General features: G+C 47.3%; 1 protein-coding gene across 3 annotated transcripts in view; it reads left to right on the top strand.

Annotated features, from left to right (window-relative positions):
* Positions 1–23,177, top strand: part of VWF (von Willebrand factor) — a 259,921-nt gene that overhangs the window by 17,261 nt on the left and 219,483 nt on the right. For all 3 annotated transcript variants that reach the window (XM_029597268.1, XM_029597267.1, XM_029597266.1), the window contains exons 7-12: positions 1,728–1,944; positions 2,364–2,486; positions 4,489–4,600; positions 8,434–8,480; positions 19,040–19,176; positions 21,437–21,575. In XM_029597268.1, the coding sequence (XP_029453128.1) occupies positions 1,728–1,944; positions 2,364–2,486; positions 4,489–4,600; positions 8,434–8,480; positions 19,040–19,176; positions 21,437–21,575 (775 nt within the window). The remainder of the gene's footprint in view (positions 1–1,727; positions 1,945–2,363; positions 2,487–4,488; positions 4,601–8,433; positions 8,481–19,039; positions 19,177–21,436; positions 21,576–23,177) is intronic.

Here is a 23,177-nt window from a genome sequence, read left to right on the forward strand (position 1 = left end):
CTATTAACAGAAGTCTGCTGGCGTGCCTCGCTCAAACCTCCTGTAAATGGCTTCCATTGTTGTTGTGGCTGGGGATGGTGGAATGCAGCTGCCTTCTGCCGTCCCGCGCTGCTTCGGGCCCGGTGCGATCAGCTGGCAGAGCAGGAGACAATGAGCCAGATTCACATTCTGAACAAATCAGCAGTTCTTCCAGCCCAACCCTCACCCACATACTGGGAGCGCACTGTGGCCTAGAGATGTGTGAGCGAGGCTGAGGCCTGAGCAGCTAGGGGAGAGCTCCGCGCATGCGCCTCCCAGACAGGAAACCTGCCTTCCCGCGCGGCTGCGGTACCCCCCCCCCCTGCGAGCCCCTCCCCTCATCCACATACTGGGAGCGCACTGTGGCCTAGAGATGTCTGAGCGAGGCTGAGGCCTGAGCAGCTAGGGGAGAGCTCCAGAGGGCTCCGCGCATGCGCCTCCCAGACAGGAAACCTGCCTTCCCGCACCGCGCGGCTGCGGTACCCCCCCCCCCCCTGCGAGCCCCTCCCCTCATCCACATACTGGGAGCGCACTGTGGCCTAGAGATGTCTGAGCGAGGCTGAGGCCTGAGCAGCTAGGGGAGAGCTCCAGAGGGCTCCGCGCATGCGCCTCCCAGACAGGAAACCTGCCTTCCCGCACCGCGCGGCTGCGGTACCCCCCCCCCCCCCCTGCGAGCCCATCCCGGAGACCTTTAGTGGTGGGGAGGGTCAGGGGGAGGGGGATCTCAGTCGCCCCCAAAGGGAAATGACAACTTCTGGAGCTGAGTGCAGCGACTGGCAAAGGGGCCCAATGCAATTATGTGCACCGAAAGCGGGCGTTAATGTCTGAGCGATAAACGTGCGTCTGAGACGCACGTTTATCTTTTTGCATTCGGACTGAATGCATTTGCACGTGATGAGCGCTATCTCTCATTCACTCCGCGTCGCACGCGCGTTAAATAGGCGCTAATCGCCCTACTGCATTAGGGGGCGGATTAGCGCCTATTTGACCCGCGTCCGACGGCGGGTTACACAGGGCGCTCGGCACCAAAGTGACAGGAAAGGGAGCGTCTGGCAGAGCTGGAACCCAGAGTGAAGCCGAGCGAGGACCAGCCTGCCCTGACCCCCCCAGGGCAGCGCACCAGCCCTAGTGCTCATTCTGCTTATTAGAACTGAATTTGACTTCTTTCTTTTTTTTTATTACCTAATATTCTTTCTGCTGCCATGTGTTGCGGGTATTTTTTTGGGTTTCTCAGCCCTGCCAGCTGTGAGCAGAAGTAAAAGACCGCTGACAGTGTGCACGGCAGCGACCCCCCCTGGTGACTAAACACGGGGAGGGATGGGGGGGGGGGGGGGCTGTTTCCATCTGGGAGTTAGGGATGTAAATTCTGGCTTTGAAGGCAGAGCTCCGGAAGAGCCGCTGTGTGGTCAGGGGGAGGCAGGGACTGCCGAGGGGGGTTGGGGGCTGGACCGGTTTATTCTAGGGTTGTTTTAAAAAAGCAGTGCCCCGGTGTTTCCCCTCCCTGCCTCCTCGGCAGAAGGTACAAGCAGGGGCGCGAGACATGACTAAGACTAAGGTATTTTTTTCCCCCGTGACCCCTCACGTTGGGGGCAGTTAACCTCTTCCCGGCTGTTCTGACTCCTGTGCCCCTCAGAGAACATCCAGGGTGCTTTCCATGCGTCCTGGGAGAGGTGGGCCCTGTAGCTGAACGTCTCGTTGTCATTGGCCAGGATGTCATGGACAGGTGCCAGCTCCTGAAGTCCTCCTCGGCCTTCCTCAGATGCCACCATCGCGTGGACCCCGAGCCCTTCCTCGCCCTCTGTCAGGATGACATGTGCAGATGTGCCCAGGAGATGAGCTGTCACTGCCCGGCCTTGCTGGAGTACGCCCGGACATGCGTGCAGCGAGGGGTCGTCGTGAGCGGCTGGTCCACGGATGGCGCCTGCAGTAAGTTTCCAGGACCAGAGGGGGGAAGGGGCTTCAGGCTTTCGGAGCGATGGGTCGGCAGAGGGGGGAGGGGGTTTCAGGTTCCGCTCTGACCCTGGGTGACCTTGACGCTTTACCTGCCTCTGACCGAGGAACGGGACCAGCAGTCACATCGTCCCTGCTCCCCTCTTGGCTTTGCAGCCTGCCCTACAGGCCTGGCACAGAAATTCGGAACCGGCCCCTCCGCCCGAGAGAAGTTTAGCAATTACTGGAAGTCAGACTGCGGGATGCTGAATAAATAAATGCAAATCAGAATTAGTGGCCTGAATTATGCCATTGTAAGCGCCTGAAGATCAGCGGGCTTGGGGAGGGATGATGAGAGCCGGGAAGACAGGGAGGCTTTGCAGACTTCGATTTATCATTTCCTTTTGTGGTTGCAGGGTTCCAGTGCCCGGCTGGCATGGAATATAGAGAGTGCGTGTCCCCCTGCGCCCAAACCTGTCAGAGCCTGAATATCAACGAGATCTGCAGCGAGCAATGCGTCGACGGCTGCAGCTGCCCGGGTAATCTATTTGCATTTGGTCATTACAGAAAAGGGCAGAAGCCAGCGTCGGGGGCGGCCGTCGCAGTCCCTGACATCCAAAGGGCTTTTCCCCTTTTCCATGCGCGCAGGCTTCTGGCCGAGACGCCCGTTTCCTTCTCAGAGAACCGCCGGGCAGCACTGGACTGTGAAACCCAAAAGGGCAGAGTGCAGGGCCTTGCCAAGCTCCCGCAGGTGTTGGTTTCCTTCTCCGGGCTTTCCCGTGGGCACGCGACAGGTGCAGCCTGAGATGTCTCGCGGATTTGCCCCAGGACCTTTTCCTGCTTTCTGCCTCTTGCTTTGGCTTCTCCCTCCGTTCTCTCTCCTTCCCTCCTTCTCCGTCTCTTCCCTCCCTCCCTGCCTCCCAGACCTCATCCTTGAAATGGCTTCTGATCCCTTTGGAGAGCCACGGAAGCCGTGCAGCCAGCTCAGCGTTTCCTCGCCGGCGTGGCTCTAGTTTAACTGGGGAGGAGGTGAGGGCATCACGGGCGCTCACGCACAAAGGCAGAGTTTGCCTGGCAAAGAGTAGGGAGGTCATATCGGTGATGTGGGGGGAGGGGACGAGAGAGCCCAATTCAGCTCTGGTACCGGGAGCATTTGGAAAGGGGAGCAACCTGTGCCTACACCTGCGCATCTATTCCAGAAAACTGAAACACCCCAAATGTTGCCCCTAATATACCAAACAGGACTTTCCTCAGGGCCTCATGCATTGCCATGCAAGTCACTGCCTTCTTTGGAGCTTTTTGAATTTTAAAGGATACGGCTAAGCTGCTTTGTAGTTCTTTATGCTGTTATGTAAAATTATGTAAACAAGTGAGAAACATGCAGTGTTACAGATTATGTTAAAAGCCAGAAACAGGTGTTTTGCTTGGCTGCAGTCCCTCTTCAAAATGTCCCTAGGATTAATCGGAGGAAGTCAGTAATTCTACAAATGTCCTGATATCGCCTGACAGATATTTTAGCCTGACCTTCCCTCTGAATACAATGGAAAGAAAACAACTTTCCCTTCAAGCCGTGCAAGTGATGGAGCGTTCCGGGGGCTGCAGTTAATTACCCGCTCGCCACAGGGCAGTAAGGGCAGTGAGCAGGAGAGCAAACGGCTGGGAACCTCGGAAGGCACTGGGGTCCGTCTCCTGGAGAATTTGCTTCATTCTCCTCGCAGCTGCTTGGGAGGTGGGGGTGAGGAAGGGAGGCTACCCCGCGCCTGGTCCAATCTGCCCAAGTGCTACCGAGGGAGATAACCGAACATCGCAGCCATAAAATAAGCAAACGCGCAAACTGTGCATCCAGACATAATGGATGAAAATGTCAGAACCTCAAAGACAAGGCAAGCCAGGACTGCAGAGGGGCATGCGGAGGGTGGAATTTGCGATCCCGCGATGCCGTCGCTCTTCCGGCGGCCCTGGCAGCGAAGGTGCATTTTCCCCATGCTGCCCTGCTCGCTCGCTTCTTCCTGCTCAGGCCGAGCGACCTCCAGAGCAGTGAGAGGTGGCCGCGCTTCCCAGGACCCCCACCGGGTCAGTTTGCCAACATGGCCAGGACGCACGTCGATGCCACAGCCACCTGTCTGGCGGGAATGAAGCTGAAAGCACGCGGTGCATTTTACAGAGACCCAGCCAATGGCCTATGGGCAGGATACGAACCAGAAAACCTGCAGGGGGTTTGAAATGACAAATCCTAAAAAGCATGACATCTTTCCTCTTTCCTTTCCTCAGCTTTATTTTTCTTAGCATTTTCTCCTGCTCGTTCCTGAAAGGTTTTGCTTCTCTCCTTGTTTCTGACTCTATCCTTTCACCTTCCGTAATGCAGAAGAAAAGTCAAGGAAGGTGCACTAGCAGGGCAGCCATATTCAGCCCGGACCCTCAGAGAAGGCTGGCGCTCACTCTGCCTTTCACAAACTTTTCCTGACATCAAGCTTCAGCCGTGCATGTGTACGAATCCTCTCCATCCTCTTGTGTTGCTGACGCTTTTCTCGATTTCCGTAGAGGGTAAATTCCTGGACGGCGACCGCTGTGTTGACGCCTCCGAGTGCTCTTGCCTGCATTCCGGCAGGCGCTACCATCCGGGCTCATCCATCTCCCGGGACTGCAATACATGGTAAGTCTCTGCCACGAAGCCCCATGCCACGGGTCACCCTGGATCTCGATGTGAACCCACTGTGAAGTGTAGGGGACAGGATCAGCCCGCGCTGGGAAGCAGCAGCCAGGCACAGGATGGCATCTACGGGCATTGCCTGAATTATTAAGAAGGGCCCCCTCCCCCAGAAAAAATGCTGCTAGCTGTAATGTGTCACGGGTTTGACAGTTCCTTGTTTTTCATTGCAAATATTACTGCCCTTGGGGGTAACTGCATGGAGCGGCAGTTACTAATTTAAGAGAAACATGGGGGTATCCTGCATGAAGAAGCTTGCCGGGCAGACTGGATGGGCCATCTGGTCCTTTTCTGCCATCATTACCAGGTGGTCTAAGGAGAAAGAAGCTCCAGGCTAGGGCTGAGAGTGGCACGGGGGTTTTCTCCTATGTTCAATCTATATTTAAATGCCTCTTATTTGAGGATGGCTGACAGTGCATCATGGCTCTGTTCTAAGTAACCGGGATCTTTGTAAAACGTCCCACGAGGCCTCGGTCTGACGCTTGCTCCTCTGGCTTGCCTGGGCTCTTAAGTCCGTCATTGACCGCTACCTGAGAAGCACCTGCTCTGTGGCCCGGCGCATTGCAGGATGAAGAACAAGGAAAATAAATAAATAAATAAATAAACCGGAGACCGCGGGGCCAAACTGCAAAGTTCACAATTAATTCGGAACCAGCTTTAGGAGCCCTGGGTCGGAGGTAGAAAGCCTTTCCTCTAGAGACACAAAATGAGAAAAGCCCTTTAGCACGTCTGTCTGGCCTGATGGTTCCTGTAATTCGGCTCAGGAAATCCTGCTCCTCTGCCTTACTGTGAGCTGAGTTCTAATTCGGCAGCGCTTTGCCCCTATCCCAAAGGCCCACCTTAGGGAGGTTCCGGATGAGCTGCAGTCTCGCTGCTGCGACAAAGATATGAGCAATGCCCGGGCGCACCGAGTGTACCAGTGACCAAGGCAACAACAACAGACACAAACACCAAGGCTGGCTCCTGCACACAGGCGGCAAACATTCACAGTCACTGATGATGACTCAAGGGGGCGGGGATGTCAGGTTCACATTCTGCCTCAAGAATAGCAACCAAAGTTTGGGTCATGTGGCCTGGAGGGATGAACTCCTCACTAGGGTCTTAGGGCTTTACGCTTCAAAAGGTTCACATGGAGATGGCTCTTCTCTGCCAAAGCAATACCTGCTGTATGGGTCTCTGAATCTCTGGTGTTTTTGTTAAATCACAAGCAGATTGTGATAAATTGCAGGAGGATCTTGTGAGACTGGAAAATTGGGCTTCCAAATGGCAGATGAAATTTAATGTGGACAAGTGCAAGGTGTTGCATATAGGGAAAAATAACCCTTGCATATTAGGTGCTACCACCCAGGAAAAAGATCTAGGCATCATAGTGGATAACACATTGAAATCGTTGGTTCAGTGTGCTGCAGCAGTCAAAAAAGCAAACAGAATGTTAGGAATTATTAGGAAGGGAATGGTTAATAAAACGGAAAATGTCATGATGCCTCTGTATCGCTCCATGGTGAGACCCCACCTTGAATACTGTGTACAATTCTGGTCGCCACATCTCAAAAAAGATATAATTGCGATGGAGAAGATACAGAGAAGGGCGACCAAAATGATAAAGGGGATGGAACAGCTCCCCTATGAGGAAAGACTAAAGAGGATAGGACTTTTCAGCTTGGAGAAGAGACGGCTGAGGGGGGATATGATAGAGGTGTTTAAAATCATGAGAGGTCTAGAATGGGTAGATGTGAATCAGTTATTTACTCTTTCGGATAATAGAAAGACTAGGGGACACTCCATGAAGTTAGCATGGGGCACATTTAAAGCTAATCAGAGAAAGTTCTTTTTCACTCAACGCACAATTAAACTCTGGAATTTGTTGCCAGAGGACGTGGTTAGTGCAGTTAGTGTAGCTGGGTTTCAAAAGGGATTGGATAAGTTCTTGGAGGAGAAGTCCATTACCTGCTATTAAGTTCACTTAGGGGCGGATTTTAAAAGGCCTGCACACGTAAATCCTTCCGGATTTACGCGCGCAGGGCCCTCACGTGCCGGCGGCCTATTTTGCATAGGCCGCCGGCGCGCGGAAAGCCCTGGGACGCGAGTAAGTCCCGGGGCTTTGGAAAAGGGGCGGGGAGGGGGCGTGTCGGGGGCATTCCCGAAACGATGCGGCATTTCGGGGCGGGCCCGGGGGCGTGGCACCAGCCCGGGGCATTGTCGAGGCCTCCGGACCAGCCCCCGGGACCGGAACACGGAGTGGGGCTGCCGGCCGGCGCGCGCAAAGTTAGGGGGGAGTTTAGATAGGGCCGGGGGGGTGGGTTAGGTAGGGGAAGGGAGGGTGAAGGAAAGTTCCCTCCGAGGCCGCTCCGAAATTGGAGCGGCCTCGGAGGGAAGAGGCAGCGCGTGCTGGGCTCGGCGCGCGCAGGTTGCACAAATGTGCACCCCCTTGCACGCGCTGACCCCAGATTTTATAAGATACGCGCGGCTACGCGCGTATCTTATAAAATCCAGCGTACTTTTGTTCGCGCCTGGTGCACAAACAAAAGTACGCGATCGCGTATTTTTTTAAGAGAATAGCCACTACCATTAGCAATGGTAACATGGAATAGACTTAGTGTTTGGGTACTTGCCAGGTTCTTATGGCCTGGATTGGCCACTGTTGGAAACAGGATGCTGGGCTTGATGGACCCTTGGTCTGACCCAGTATGGCATGTTCTTATGTTCTTACACGGTTGGGCTGAAGCCAGAGTCTGATCTCGGAATTGTGAATTCATATTTTCCTGGATAATTACTTTGTTTAAACCAGTTTGGCTCTGGACCAGATTCTTTGGACACAGGGACCTGGGTTGACTGGTATGAATTCAGGTGGCCGGTCGCTGACTTGGAACTTTATAAAACTGGAAAGAGGATCTAACCCTTAGATTGTGAATGTGAATCTCTGAATTCTCACATCTGAACCAGAGCGCAAATATTCCACTCCGATGGAGACTGAGATTCGGGTCTCATCGGGGACGGTTTGGATTACCTGAGGTGAGAAGGGAATGGTCTGAATGTGTTGAGAATGCATCTATTTTTCTGATGAATTGAGTTTGACTCTTGATTGCCAAAAATAAAGCTCCTCCTTTCGCCCAGTTTGGATGAATTTCTAAAATTTCATCCAAACTCGTTTGCCCTTCCCTTGTTATGAGCTCTACCTTTTGGACTCCTGGAGATTAATAAACTGGAGGCATTCTTTCACTTTGTGCCTCTGAAAAACCCTTTAATAAATCAGTCCCATCTTCGGATTAGAACTTCAGCTCAGGTACTGATGCATTTAATACAGTGTGCCATGCATTTGCTTTGATAGTATTTTAAATAAATGACTTTAAAGTTTTATTTGTAGCCACATCAGAATATTGGGGAAAAACAAGGAAGCCAGGAATACAGCGTGTTGTAAAAATGCAATCTGTTTTCAATATTGCTGGATATTGTATTTTATTATCCAGTCCGACTAACAGAGAGTTATTTTGTGCAGTACCCAGCGATATCACCGGTGGTATTTATTATGTTTGTTTTCTGAATTAAGATCATTGAAGTATAAGCATGTGACTTCCCTTATACCCCTTAATTAGTCCATGTTGCATCTCCTGAGCTGTAAGGCCCTTCTCAGTTCTTTATGTATGCATTTGCCTTACACAGATCATAAGCGACGGGATGGCCGGAGCTGTCAGATCAGATGTGTTGAGCTAGCACCTCCCTCCCCCTTCGACCTTATGCACCATCCAGTGTTTTACCTGCTCCATTTTTCTCTCTTGCAGTATTTGCAGACATGGCCTGTGGGTTTGCTCCAACGAGGATTGCCCAGGTAGGTCGTAAAAAGCCTTTGCTTAAATTTAGAGGAAAGTGGCACGGAAGGAAAGGTTCCCCGAAAAAATACATAGGGTGATACCTTATTTTTTTTATTGGCCTCGCTAATGCATGGATCTGGCGAAGGCAGCGATAGTTCCTGAAAGCTCGTCGAGAAATGGATTGAGTTAGTCCACTGGGGGGGGGGGGGGGGGGGGGTCATTTTATAAACTGCCTCCATAGGCGCTTCTTACCCCTGGACATTGCACAGATTTTCAAAATGAAAGCAGCCTTTGAAAATTGCCCCAGCAAATCTGCCTGCATGCATTAATGTCTGCTGGTTTGAGTGGGCAGCCTTCCTGAGATCAACTGGATGTGTACTTTTGGAGTTCCCATCCACAGGAATGCTTCCTTTCGGCGTGGGGATCACGTTATGTGTGTAGAGGCACTGCCTACATACGTTTATCCACACACGGGGAGAGCCATTGTTCAGAAAAAGTCGCTTAACCTAGTTTGTAAATTACTCTCCTCACAAGGCATCCCCTTACTCTCTCTTTCTGTTCAACTCTATTTCCGAGCATTTAAGAGGATTAACAGGGCCTCCACCCTACTTTGTCCAAGACCAATGGCTCAAACCATGCCCGGCTCGCAGATCGTTCTTTCGAAACTAATTCCAGAATCCTGCGCAGGAGTCTTTCAAGCTTCGTGGGCGCTTAAGAAAAACGAAATGTCTACCTGGTGCTCTTCTTTTATCTAGAATGGGTGTCAGGTCAAACGTGTCGCTGTAACGTAATGAAGTAGCTAGAACCAACACGCAGCACAACGTTTTCCAGCTGTCTTGGGGATCAGTGAGATAATGTGATCACGACCCTCTGTTTAGTTCTGAGGACATCTCCGTGTTTCTGGTTTGGGAACATGTGTGATGTATTTGTGGGTGGAGCCCATCAGGTTTTTCTATCTCTTGCTCAGGTTGCACCTGAAAAGACTCTGTGTGCATTTTACTTTGGGAGCACTTTCCAAGGAAATAAAGTGCAGAGCAGGCATTTTTGAAAATGAGAGCCATCGTCGAGTGGTTTTTCAGTCCCTGCACGATCAAACTTTGGAATTTGTTGCTGGAGGATGTGGTGAAGGCCAGTAAAATAACGATCCTTGCCCACCCCCAGCATTGGGGCCTTTCAGCCCTTCCCACATCATGGGTCACCTCCAGGATTATCAGCAAGTAGCCCTCCTGCATTTCTCCAAGACCAGTGCGAGTAAAAGAGCTTGTTTAAAAGTCTATATTCAGAAGCCAAGGGGGTGAAAAGTGAGAGAGAATGCTAGAGAGTCAGTGAATGAGTGTGCATGTGTGTGAATTTAAGAGAGTGTCTGTGTGAGTGAGCGTGCATGTGTGAGCTTGGGAGAACATGTGAGGAAGAGAGATTTGAGCAAGCATGCATGTGTGAGCAAGTGAGAGCATGAGAGCATGTGTGTGAGAGAACGTTTGTGTGGGAACGTGAGAGAGAGCATGTATATGTGTGTGCGTGTGTCTGTGTGCATTTGAGGATGAGCACATGAGGGATAGGAGAAAGTTTGTGCCTTTCCTCCCCTCCCAGCCCCTAACTAATCCACAACAATCTCATGGTGACAGGAATCCAAAGATTTAAGCTACTGAGAGTGGGGTATTTTTTAAAATTTGTATTAGTTAATTATTGGGTGTTATTTGATGTGGCTGCTGTTGTAAAATATTTTATTGGTGTTTGGGAAATATTTACAAATTTATCTATGAGTTTTTAATTAATAGATGTCCTATTCATCACCTGTATTGAAATGTATATTCTTTTTATTAGTATGTGTTTACTATTATTGATTTATATTTATTGAATTTATTTTTTGAGGTTTCATGAGGAATGGTGATGTTTCTGTTTTTCCATTGTTGCACTGCATACAATCTTGTTGCAGTTTCCAGTTTAGTTTTTGTCTCCACATTTCTATTTATACTTTATGATCACTTTATTCTGTATTTGGTGAGGGTCTTTCAGCATTCTGCATGTGTCCGAGGTGAGGTATTTTGCTAGCTTATGGTTTCTGTAGGGATCTATAACAGGCTGCCCTGTTTTGTTTTCCTGATAGGAGGTGTATTGGTGATTTAGAGCCTGGTGTGATGTTTGTGGTGTTGCCTTTTCGTAGGTAGGATTCTCACTGTTATTGCTGTTGTGGCATGGGAGGTTTACTGTATTGTAATTGTAATTCAGTTTATTCATGGCTTTCTGAGGGCCAAGCTCACACCCAACACACTTTACAATAGTCCTAACACCATATGGATTCCAAGTGTCCTTTTTTTTTTTTTTTTTAGCAAACTGGCTAAAAGACAGGAAACAGAGAGTAGGATTAAATGGACAATTTTCTCAGTGGGAGTGGGCAGTGGAGTGCCTCAGGGATCTGTATTGGGACCCTTACTTTTTAATATATTTATAAATGATCTGGAAAGAAATACGACGAGTGAGATAATCCAATTTGCAGATGATACAAAATTGTTCAGAGTAGTTAAATCACAAGCAGATTATGATAAATAGCAGGAAGACCTTCTGAGACTGGAAAATTGGGCATCCAAATGGCAGATGAAATTTAATGTGGATAAGTGCAAGGTGATGCATATAGGGAAAAATAACCCATGCTATAATTACACGATGTTGGGTTCCATATTAGATGCTACAACCCAAGAAAGAGATTTAGGTGTCATAGTGGATAACACATTGAAATCGTCGGTTCAGTGTGCTGCGGCAGTCAAAAAAGCAAACAGAATGTTGGGAATTATTAGAAAGGGAATGGTGAATAAAACAGAAAATGTCATAATGCCTCTGTATCGCTCCATGGTGAGACCGCACCTTGAATACTGTGTACAATTCTGGTCGCCGCATCTCAAAAAAGATATAATTGCTTGATGGACCCTTGGTCTGACCCAGTATGGCATGTTCTTATGTTCTTATGGTTGGCACCACAGCAGTGCACGTAAATATAATATACATGCTGTGATATTTTTACCTCAAAAAACTGTAGTTTGAATGTCTTTTTCTATGTAAAATCTGTTATTATACATTCATAATTTTTTAATTGCGTGTCTGAGAGAGATGGGGGTGATTGGGGAGGGGGGGGGGGGGAGACTATAAGGGTTGCTTAGGGCACCTAATACCCTTGCATCAGCCCTGGCAGCACTGCTCCATGTGGGAAAGCAGGTTTCCATCTGGAGCCTGGCCTCAGCCAGGGCTTAATGTTTGTATTTTAAAGTCCTGGAGGAACAGCAGTAGGAGGTAGGCAGAACAGAGCCTGGGGAACCATAAAAGCAGCAGACTCTGTATAGCACACGGTCAGTGGGAATGCCCTGGAGTAGTAGTGGGGCACGGAGAAGCAGAGGCAAGCTGCAGCCACAGAAAGGGAGGGGATGAATCAGGAGGAAATACCTGCGCAGTGATGAGGATGCTTCTGCCTGAGGTGGCTGAGCTGGGCTGAGCTCTAAGAAGGGACAGCTGGCTGTGGAAATGTGAGCCTCCTGGAGAGTGGGGGTGCCAAGAAGGGTGGGCATGGGAAAGGGAGCGGACTGCTGCTGGCAGCAAGCAAAAGCTTTAATTGACATGGCAGTGCTGGAGCAAGGGCACTCACTGTCTGAGCACATGAGCAGCAGCACAACAGTGGAATGTGCGTGTCTGAGAGAGGGAGAGTGGGGGGTCTCAGAGAGACCCCCCCCACACACACACACATTGTATCTGTGAGTGTGGGTGTATGTGGGTGTCTTTCTCACTGACACAACGTGTGTGTGCGTGTGTGTGTCTTTCTGACATACTCTCACACTCTCTCTGTCTTTCTGTAACAAAAAGTCACACCAGCACATTGAGAGCAAGAATGCGTGTGTGTGTGTGTGTGTCTTTGGGTGAAAGAGACACTCTCTCTCACACACACACTTGCACTCTCAGTTACAAGGTGGCTGTTTGTGTCTGAGAGATTGTGTGTGTCTTTCTGACATACGCTCTCACTTTCTCTTTCTGTGACACAGTCACACCCACACATTGAGAGCAAGAATGTATGTGTGTGTCTTTGGGTTAAAGAGACACTCTTTCTCTCTCTCTCTCACACACACACACACACACATGTTTGTGTCTGAGAGATTGTGTCTGAGAGATTGTGTGTGTGTCTTTCTGACAAACGCTCTCACTCTCTCTCTCTTTCTGTGACACAAAGTCCTTGAGAGCAAGAATGTGTGTGCGTGTCTTTGGGTGAAAGATACACTCTCTCTCTCTCTCTCTCACACACACACACACGTGCACTCTCAGATACAAGGTGGGTGTTTGTGAGAGACTGTGTGTGTGTGTGTCTCTCTGACATTGGCCAGCAGTCTGGTTGTCTCATTAGTTGGCAACTAGTTCAAGAACCGATTGATTGGCTAGAGACTTTCCACCAGAGCAGGAACCTAGGAGATATATATATATATATATATCTATGAGAGATGTTACTTGGGGAGTGGAGTGTGTGTGTGTGTGTGTGCTAACCAATTACATGGGTAGAACGGTGACCGCAGCTCTGTTTCCTCGTCCCTGGTCTAGGGTGTGCTGTACTACTTAGTTATTTAGGAGAAATGTGAGATTTTTTGTCTCAGTTTGCCAGGCTCTAGGTCACCTGTTGTACTGTCAAAGCTCAGCTTGGCTTGCTTTTGGGAGCTGTGGAAATATGCACTGCAGGGAAAGTGCAGGAGAGAGTCAGTCAGTCATACCCTGTGGGCTGGTTTTGAAATAAATCCCCCAGGCTGATATGTTCCTGCAGTCAGCCCCTGGCCCTGCATCTTCCACGGGGAGTCTGAAAATGACCCCTTTTCTCTTCGTCCGAAAAGTGTTTGTGGTTACAAATCAAATAAGCGACTTAGGTAGGTTTGGGTGGCAGGAAGCTCTTTTGTCTTTGCTTGGGAGGCGCAGTGCACGGAAACCTCGGTTCTGATTCACTGCTGCTGAATGACAGGAGTCCTCGGAAGGGCTGCGGCATCAAGTCTAGAGCTGTTCAGCGTCGGCGAAACTAAAATGTTGTTTGCTATACAGAGGAACCTCTTGAAAGGATCAATCAAACTCGGCAAACAGAAGCGAACAATGTGCTCGCCTGCTAAACTATGACAAAAATGTACTCTGCATGCCAGAGTTTGCTTTTCCTGCTATTGCTGGACGGCTCTGAACTCTGCCATTCTTTTCCGGTGCCAGTGAGCGAATCTGCGGGACCAAGGACATTGCCCACCCGGATTGTCTGCTTTTGGACAGTTGCATGTAAACCATCAGCACTTAGGCAGCTCTAAATCTGCGTCCTCTGCAGGTCTGCAGGGTTTCTCACATTCTGAATAGTGCAGGACCCTGAGACGCTGCACAGAAGCGCAATGCATTATATGCACTAAGAAATGTGCATGGGAAAACAGGGTTCTGGAGTGCAGGCAGCGTGTGTGTGTGTGATAAAACAGATAAGGTTCTCTGTAAATTCTGATACCTTTTAATGGAATCCATCTCAGAACAATCCAAAAAAGGTCGAGCTCCTTGAGCATTTGGGAGCGCGTAGCTTCCTTCTTCAGATGTGACTTCAATGTAAGGATACTTCCCATATGCACGTACGTGATCTGGAAAGCTGATCCGCAGGGAGATCACTCAATTATTCTTTTGTGGGGCCTACAGAGACTCCAGATGTGCGATTAGGAACAGCAGCACGCGGGGGCCAGTGGCTCGGTAACAGTGCTGCAAAGTGCCATGCAGAGAGGCCTCAGTTCGGTTCTAGGCGCTCCTCTTCTGATGACTGGGAAGCCGGTGTAATAAGCAGCGCTAAAACTGCCGTGGGGTTTTGAGCGTACTTGTGCGGGGTTTTGCATGCGTTTTTCCTGTGCTAGCCTTACGCGGCTGTGCTATAAAGTGTTCAGCGCGGAGGAAAAACGCTTTAAAACATAAGGCTGGTTTAGCACGAGTGCATGCAAATGAGGCAATTAACTATTCAAGGGCTCTGCAGGGAGCCGCGCGTCGCTTAGTGCGGGTTTTTGAACGCAGGTTTGTTAGCGCCTGGTCAGGGCAGGGGTTAAGTTAAAGTGCGGTTTACTCTGGGATCGTCGTGGATTACCTTCCCTTTTTCCAGATGTTTGGAACATTTTTGTGGGTCGGTTGTAGAAATCTCAGCTGCATTCCAGTGCCTGCCGGCATCCGCGTGGTACAGCTGCCACGCGGAACATCAAAGGGTTGGACATTGCTCTACCCACCTTCGGTTTCACTCCCGGACCTCTTTTTATAAAAAGGGAAGGCTTTCACCCCAAAAGAATCACTCATGGGCCAGCACATTAATGCGGGTTTCAGCATGGCTTTCTGCGCAGTTTATTACATAGGGCCATGAGTGCGCGTTTTTGCTTCCATTTTCACACGGGTTTCACCCTTGCGTGCATTTTCTGTGCAGTTCTCATTTGCATGCACGTCCTTTATTACATCCCATGAAGGTGCCTGATTTTGCGTGCTAAACAAATCCGCGTAGACAACTAGCTCCGATTTCACCGCGGCTCTTATTCCCTCGGCCCCTGGGTCAGGTGGGCTGGAGATACTACGGAGGCAGCATTTACAGCCCCGGAGGGGAGGGAAGCTCCCGGCACCACACACTGTGGCACCTCATGGCTGGATTGAGGGGCACATAAGACGTGCCATGCTGAGTCAGACCTGAGTATCCTGGCTCTTGACAGAGAGAAGTACCTGCAGATCCTAGTGGAGAGGTGCATTTCTCCAAACTAAGAGACAGGACTTCCCTAAGTCTGCCTGGCTAATAATTGTTAGTGGATATGACCTCCAAACCTTTATTAAGTTCTGCTACATTATTAACCTTCACCACATCCTCCGGCAACACATTCCACAGCTTAATTGTGCACTGACTGAAAGAACACTATCCTAATCTTGTTTTAAATCTGCTGCCAGTTAGTTGTTTCATGGACTGTTCCCAGTCATACTATTTGAAAGGATAAACAACTGTTACTTACTAACTTGTTCCTCATCACTTATGATTTTATGAACCTCTGTTATATCTGTCACATATCATATCTCATATGTTCGCAGAAGCCTGTTCGCAGAAGCCTACTGCTGAAGGATCTCCTCAACCATCACTGACTCTCATTCTCCCACCCCTCCCTAATCCCTACCCCCCCTCTTTTCCCTCTCCCCTTCCCCCCTCCCAACCTCACCCTTTCCTTCTCCCTCTGGACATACCATGCTAATAACTGCCTAGGATAAACCTATGTTTATGTATCTTATAGTTTTTTGTTGATTTATATATTTATCTCTCTCTAATCGTTTCTTAGTTTAAACTCTGTACTGTCTTCCATTGCCCAGGTTTTACGCTCCCTGTTTAATGTAACTTTACTTTCTACCTTGATGTTAATTGGTTTCCCCTCAGTTACATTGTAAACCGGTACGATAAGACCTAGTCTTGAGCATCGGTATAGTAAAAGAAATTAAATAAATAAATAAATATCATATATCATATGTCATATAGCATATCATATGTCATATCTGTCATAGAACCTCTGTCATAAAAAAAAAAGCATAAATAAAATATCCCCCCTCAGTTGTTTCTTCTGCAGGCTGAAGAGTCCTAGCCTCTTTAGCCTTTCCTCATAGGGGAATTGTTCCATCCCCTTTATCATGTTGGTCGCCCTTCTCTGTACCTTTTCTAATTCTGCTATATCTTTTTTGAGATGTGGTGACCAGAACTGCACACAATACTCAAGATGAGGTCACACCATGAAGTGATACAGAGACATTATGATATTCTCTGTTTTGTTCTCTGTTCCTTTCTGAGTAATTCCGAACATTCTATTTGCTTTTATGACCGTCGAGGATTCCAAATCATTGTCCATAAGGATTCACTGAGGATTCCAAAGCATTGTGCACAAGGATTCGCTGAGGGTTCCAAAGCATTGTCCACAAGGATTTGCCGAGGGTTCCAAAGCATTGTCCACAAGGATTCCAAGTTCCTTTTCCTGACTGGCAACTTTTAACGTGGAACTCAGCATTATGCACATATATTTTAGGATTATCCTTTATGAACCATTTTTTACTTTTCCAAATTAAATTTCATCTGCCATTTAGATGCCCAGTTTCCCAGTCTCAGGAAGTCCTCTCCAGTGAAGGCCGAAACAAGACGTTCATTTAGTTTTTCTGCCGTGGCTGTATCCTGCTGGAGCACCCTTTTTACATCCTGCTCATCTAGTAGGGGCGTGCATTTGTTTTCTAATGACATGAAAAATACAATGAAAAACCTTGTTTCATTTCATTACAAAACAAAAATAAACACCAAAATTCAATTTTATTTCTTTCCTTTCATTTTGGAAATGAACCCTCCCCCCATGCACCACCGACATATCAAAATTGAACCCTCCTGGCCTTCCCCTATATAACCCCCCCAAATGGCTCTTGTTCCGTGGGGTCGTAAAAGTGAAAGTGGGGCAGAAGTAATCCCCAGTTGCTCCTGCCCGGCCAGGTCCCATTTTGTAACTGCATTTCTTAGCGATCTGCAACCGGCAAGCGCTTGGCAGTGTCTCGTCAGCAGTTTTTAATGTATCACGTAAGTCAACAATATGTTTTGTTGACTTAAGAGAATATCTCCATGCATTATAGAACAGATTTCCTCAGCTCTCCCCTGTGTCATCTGCTTCACTTACGCTGCTTATAAAGAAGACTTTAGGATAATAGTGTAATAGTCCCTAAATCACTGTCTCATTACTTCATTCCATTCAGAGGACGGTTAGTCTCTTATGATATATGTATAATTAATTGTTGGTTTGTCCTTAAAAAATGAAAGTAGACAGAGGTTGTTTCAATATTAGGATGCTATCTGCTAACAGATTTTTTTTAAAGAAGTGCATATATTTGTGTGTATAGTCATCAGTCATAGCGCTTAGTAACCTATATCGGATAACAAAGTTCCTTACCCCAGAAGTGACGGCCTGTAAGCTTCAGAAGTACTCCATTTTGGTTGAGGCATATTATAAATCCAAATTATTATTAAATTATTACTGTAAATCCTGATCTATAAAGCAATGTTCCTGCTCACAAGAAGGCCGATACAGTACAGTGCGCACTGTTAGCCCTGGTTTGGACGCGCGTTTTCGATGAACTAGCTTTACCCCTTATACAGTAAGGGGTAATAGCATGTCAAAAACGCGTGTCCAACCCCCCCCGAAACTAATAGCGCCCGCAACATGCAAATGCATGTTGATGAGCCTATTAGTTATTCCCGTGCGATACAGAAAGTAAAATGTGCAGCCAAGCCGCACATTTTACTTTCAGAAATTAACGCCTGCCCAAAGGCTGGCGTTAATTCCGGCCGGCACCGGGGAAGTGCACAGAAAAGCAGAAAAAACTGCTTTCCTGTACAACCTCCGACTTAATATCATAGCGATATTAAGTCGGAGGCCCCAAAAGTAAAAAAAAAAGTAAAAATTAAAAAAAAAAAAAATCGGCCCGCGGGTCGGAAGACGGACGTTCAGTTATGCCGGCGTCCGTTTTCCGAACCCGTGGCTGTCAGCAGGTTTGAGAACCGACGCTGGCAAAATTGAGCGTCGGCTGTCAAACCCGCTGACAGCCGCCACTCCTGTCTAAAAGGAGGCGCTGGGGACGCGCTAGTGTCCCTAGCGCCTCCTTTTACCGCGGGCCCTAATTTGCATAGGCCACCCTCCTGAATCGCGCGCCCAGGAGAGTGGCCTGTGCGCGCGCTGGGAGAGCGGGCGCTCGCCTAATCTCCCGCGCGTTTTTCTGTATCGGCCTGAAGGTGAGTACGCCGCAGGAGACCATTCATGCTATGAATTAGGGCTGGTCAGCTCGGTCAGTAGCCTGTGGGCATTCACAGTGCTGTCCACCTCTCCCGTGTTTAGTCTCATTGAAGTGTTTGCCACCGTTGGCAGCTAAGCTTGATACTAGGACCAAGGATGGGAGGTGATGTTGGGCATGGAAGTACCTCAATCCTGGTCCAGGGACAGGGCTGGGGGCTGATGGTGGGCATGGAAGCTCCCTTTTTTTGATGTCGGGGGGTGATGCTGGGGCTCAGAGCCCCCCCCTTCCACTGGTGTTGAGAGAAGTGATGGGGTGGGAACCATCCTACCAGAGATGCCCCCTAATGTGTTGTATGTGTGGGAGGTGGAGGGGGAGATACAACCTTTGGTGCTTAATGGTCCTAGCCTCTTGGGCTGTTTAGCATGGGGGGTTTTCAAAATGCAACATGGCCAGAACATTTTATCACCCTGAAAAGCAGTTTGAAAGTTTTGGACGCCACTTCAGGAAAAGTTGCATATATTGGGGCAGATTTTAAAAGCCCCGCGTGCGTAAATCCGGCCGGATGCAACATAGGCGCACCGGCGCGCAAGTCCCCTGCGTGCGTAGATCCGGCCGGATTTACGCATGTGGGGCTTTTAAAATCTGCCCCTGAATTTGTGCTTTGGTGTTACAACCTTGCCGTTGAAAGAGGAACGAAATTTGTATCTCTGAGAACCTGAAGTGCAGCTTGGAAGACTGGAAATGCACTGAGTTGTATATTTTTCCTTTCTTTGTGCGTGTTTAGGAGAATGCTTTATCGCTGGACAATCCCATTTTAAGAGTTTTGACAACAAGTATTTTACCTTCAGCGGAATCTGTCAGTATTTGCTTGCAAAAGATACTCAAGACAACTCCTTTGCTGTGACGATAGAAACCGTACAGGTAGTGTCCGGCTCACGGATTATTTATCACACTCTAGCACCAGAAATTGGTTGCGTATTTTTGCTTTTTTGTTGGAGAGGAGGGTTTTGGGGATGGCAGAGAGGAAGTGAAGGTAAAGCAAGACGAGAAGTGGGATCCATGGTAGTGCAACAGGAAGGGAACGGGGCACAAACTAGAAAGGCCTTAAGATCCTTAATTCTATCATATTCTTTTTTATTTTTTTATTTATACTTTATTTGGAAACAGCACAACCAGATCAACATCAATGGATTACATAGTACAAAATCAAACACTTTGCCAATTGCTGATTAACAGTAATCCTCCTTACTAACAGTAATAGTAATAGGCACCTACATAGAAGCAAAACACAATAAAGATAAGAATAGCTATCCATTTCGGAACAGCTATGCAAATACAAAGCTAAGAGTGCTTCCATGAGTGACAGCAAGAAAAACTGGAAATACCCGTTTCATTTTATAATAACATATTCCCCTTCCCTCCCCTATCCCCTCCCCCCCCTCCCCCTCCTCAGGGCTATGGGATCATACATACATACATAAGAGGTGGCCACCCAAGGGTAAGAAACCAGAATGCTTAGCATGGTGCCCGAAAACAAAAAGGATGTTTCATCCCCCTGGGGACATTCTCATTATAACAAATTCCATCATATTCTATGTGATATTTCATTACAATATCTTCTGTCAAATTCTATGTGTTATTGCACTGTATTATCTTCCATCATATTCTCTTATTGCACTGTAATATCTTCCATCATATTCTCTGTATTATTGCATTGTAATATTTTCATCATATTATTTATTATTGCACTATATTATCTTCCACTATATTCTCTGTGTTATTGTACTGTACTATCTTCCATCATATTCTGTGTTATTTCATTACAATATCTTCTATAAAATTCTATGTTATTGCACTATAATATCTTCCATCATATTTTCTGTTATTGCATTGTAAAATCTTCTATCATATTCTTCCTACTGTCTGTCCGCCTTGCCAGATTACACCTTACCTGACACCAAGATTTCTCGGTGGCAGATCCTTCTCTGTGGAACTCCCTCCCTGATCACCTTAGATTAATTCCTATTAACGAAGATTTTAAGAAACATTTAAAAATTTATTTATTCAAGCTTGCTTTCACCTAACCTCTTTTACTTTCTGTTATATTTTACTATATTTTATTCTGTTTAATTTGTGAAATTTTTGTAGTCATGCTGTAATTTATTATGTATGTTTATTCTATTATTTATTATGTATGTTTAATATTGTAAACCGCTTGGACCTACCTCCATTGTATCAAGCAGTATACAAGAGTTTTTTTAAATAAATAAGTAAATATTCTCTGTATTATTGCACTATAATATCTTCCATCATATTCTCTGTGTTATTGCACTATAATATCTTCCATCATATTCTTTCTTATTGCATTGTAAAATCTTCCATCATATTATCTGTATTATTGTATTATAATATCTTCCATCATATTCTTTGTTATTGTATTATAATATCTTCCATCATATTCTGTATATACCTCCTTCCCCTTTCCACCCCTCACCCCACATATCTTACAGTGGATTTTTTTGAGATTGTGCTTGTGATCTACTTCATGAATAATCTTAAATTATATAACGCTTTTGTCTAAAGCTATTTACAGCAAAATCATATACAAATTCTAGAATACTAATTTAATAATTATTTCAGAGCTTAAATCCAAATATTTGCAGTAGGGTTAGTTCCCCATAGCTATTCTCAAGAGGTCAATGAATGACCCCCCGTAACGATGCTAAGACAGAGACATGGAGGAGGGATGTAAGAGAACAGCATCTCTCTCACACACACACACACACACACACGCACGCGTACACAAAATAATATTATATATAGATTATAGCATGTTAAACTAACAAGAGATGGCAATAGAACTGGTTTGAAGCTAGCTGTCTTATGCAGCTTTGAAAGTTAGAAGAGCAAAACACTTCCAGTCTCTCTCATTTATCCCCCTGCCTCAGGGAGGGACTCCCCAGGGACAGGATGTTTATAGGATATGTAAGATATGATCTAGCTGGTGGGGCACATATAATTCAACCCTTTACTTTTATGGGGCCAGAGGAGGTTCACATAAAATCCAAACTGTTTTGCCCACCCTTAGTAGACGTTAGGCCTTCAGGCCCACCTTGGAGTTTGATCTTAATTGTTTTGAGGTGCTGTAGCCACATAAAACATCGCAATTAATCCCTTTCAGTGTGCAGACGATCCTGATGCGGTGTGCACTCGATCAGCTTCTGTGCGACTACTGGATGTGCAAAATGTCATCATTAAACTGAAGCACGGAGGAGGGGTTTCTGTGGATGGTCAAGACATTCAGCTTCCTCTAACCCAAGGTAGGTTTAACCCTACCATCATGAAAAATTGGAAAGATGGAAGTAAGGGGCTTTTTTCTGGTTATTCATGTAGATTATTAACATAGATCAAACAGCTAAAGTCATATTTTTTAATTTTAATATTTGCATGTGGTTTTTTGTTTTTTAGATTTTGGATTATTGATTTAATTTTTTTTCTATGTTTGTCCTATGTGCTAATGAATTTTATGTGGTTTTGTGTATTTTATGTTTATGGCTATGGATTGAATGTTTGGTTGTAACTCACCCTAGGCAGGTTTATCCCCAGAATGGCAGGTAATAAATGCCACCAAAAACAGAGTTTATGTGTTTCAATAGAGGGCATGTGCAGTAGACTGATACCCTGTTTCTAGTTCTGGTGCAGTGTTGGGGGTGTGTGGGACTTGGAGGGATCCTTTCCCTGCAGCCATTATTTTAAAATGAAAACATCTAATTTGCTTTTAGGCATTTACAAATGTGCAAGTCAAAAGTCCTTTACTATAAGATTGTAGGAGCCTTTGGTAATGATAATATTTGCTAGGCAAGAGCAGAATCGTTTAAGCTTTGAGCACAATCCTCTTCCAAATACGGGTGCGATGACACTCTTGTAGAATAAGAGATGCTACCAACAGTATGTATCTTCATATACTACTGTAAAAACAAAGCATTGCTTCTTTTTCTTACCTTCCCATGGGAAGTGTTGATGACCTTCTGCTCATGGTTACTAAGTAGGGGTGTGCAGTCTCGAAAAATGTGTTTTGGTTCATTCATTCGTTTCCTAGGTCATATTCATTCATCAGGTTGGACTCAAAGCAAAAAAAAAAAGTTTGTTTGTTTGCATTTGTTTTTTTATTTCACATTGAAGTCAATGGGGAAAGAAATCCATGCGACCCATTCACTTCATTGTAAAATTAAAAACGGCCTACACCCAAGGGCCTGGCTTGGTGCCGGGGGGGGGGGGGGGGGGCAGCAGCCCAAGGCTGTGTCCCATCTCCAAGGCTCAGTCCTAGGCCTAGGTCTGACACAGGGGCCCGGCCTGAGGCCCGGGCCCCTGTCACCAAGGTACGGGGCCTAGGAGAACAGGTCCCTTCACTAAGGACCAGGCCTGGACCCTGGGGTCTGACATCGGGGCCAGTCCAAAGGCTTAGGTCCCGTTGCAGAGGTCCAGGCCTAGGGCTGGGCCCAATCCCAGGGCTGGGCCCCATTGCCGAGGCCCAGACCCGAGGCCCAGCACCAGGCCTTCAAGTGTCTTCTATTGACAAAACAGGATGCAGTTCCACTGGAAGGAGGGGCCCTGGTGATGTAATTGCGACGCCTCCCTCCTAAGCAGATGGCACCACATTGTGGTACGGGGTCTCTGGGCCTGGTGGATGGACCTGACTCACCCTCGCTGGTGCAGTCTGCTGAGGCTTTGCCCGTGGAAACGCTGTTGGACTTATCCTGACTCCAGATCCATGTCCAGACCTAAAGCTTTGACCTGCCTGGGCCAGCGGATCTTCCTTAGCTATGGCCCAACCTGTGGGGGAATGGCCATGGCGTCGGGCAACGACCCTGCTGTGAGGCAGTGCCCGGTGAGCTTCCATTCCCAGTCAGAACTTACTCAGA

The sequence above is a fragment of the Rhinatrema bivittatum genome, chromosome 4, assembly GCF_901001135.1.
Source record: "Rhinatrema bivittatum chromosome 4, aRhiBiv1.1, whole genome shotgun sequence".
Classification (NCBI taxonomy): Eukaryota; Metazoa; Chordata; class Amphibia; order Gymnophiona; family Rhinatrematidae; genus Rhinatrema; species Rhinatrema bivittatum.